This window comes from Eimeria mitis, genomic scaffold (genome assembly GCF_000499745.2).
Source record: "Eimeria mitis Houghton genomic scaffold, Emh_scaff2924, whole genome shotgun sequence".
NCBI lineage: Eukaryota > Apicomplexa > Conoidasida > Eucoccidiorida > Eimeriidae > Eimeria > Eimeria mitis.
Genome location: NW_013571265.1, coordinates 3,965 through 4,370, shown reverse-complemented (window position 1 = coordinate 4,370; position 406 = coordinate 3,965). Strand labels below are relative to the sequence as shown.

At 60.6% G+C, this 406-nt stretch overlaps 1 protein-coding gene across 1 annotated transcript in view; it reads left to right on the top strand.

The window, feature by feature from the left end:
• Positions 1-406, top strand: part of EMH_0060330 (uncharacterized protein) — a gene marked incomplete at both ends in the record, with an annotated part of 5,428 nt that overhangs the window by 2,101 nt on the left and 2,921 nt on the right. Inside the window, one exon of the mRNA XM_013497784.1 lies at positions 3-250. Coding sequence (XP_013353238.1) covers positions 3-250 — 248 coding nt within the window. The remainder of the gene's footprint in view (positions 1-2; positions 251-406) is intronic.

Below are 406 nucleotides of genomic sequence, written 5' to 3'. Positions count from 1 at the left end.
CCACCATCACCAGCAGCACCAGCAGCACCAGCACCAGCACCAGCAGCAGCAGCAGCAGCAGCAGCAGCAGGAGCAGGAGCAGCAGCAGGAGCAGCACCAGCACCAGAAGCAGGAGCAGCAGCAGGAGCAGCAGCGGTTGCTGCTGCGGCCAGTGGTTGCTGCTGATGGTTGCTGTGGGGCGGGAGGAGACGTCTCCCAGCTGTCTCTTTTTTTCGACTTAGTTCTGGGGGTCGACAGAGACCTGCTGAAGGTGGCTATCTGCAGACACAATACACAAATTATTAAACATGCAGCAGCAAGAGCTCCTCCTCCTGCTGCTGCTCCTGCTGCTGCTCCTGCTGCTGCTGCTGCTGCTGCTGCTGCTGATGGTGGTGGTGGTGGTGAGGGTGGTGAGGGTGAGGGGGGT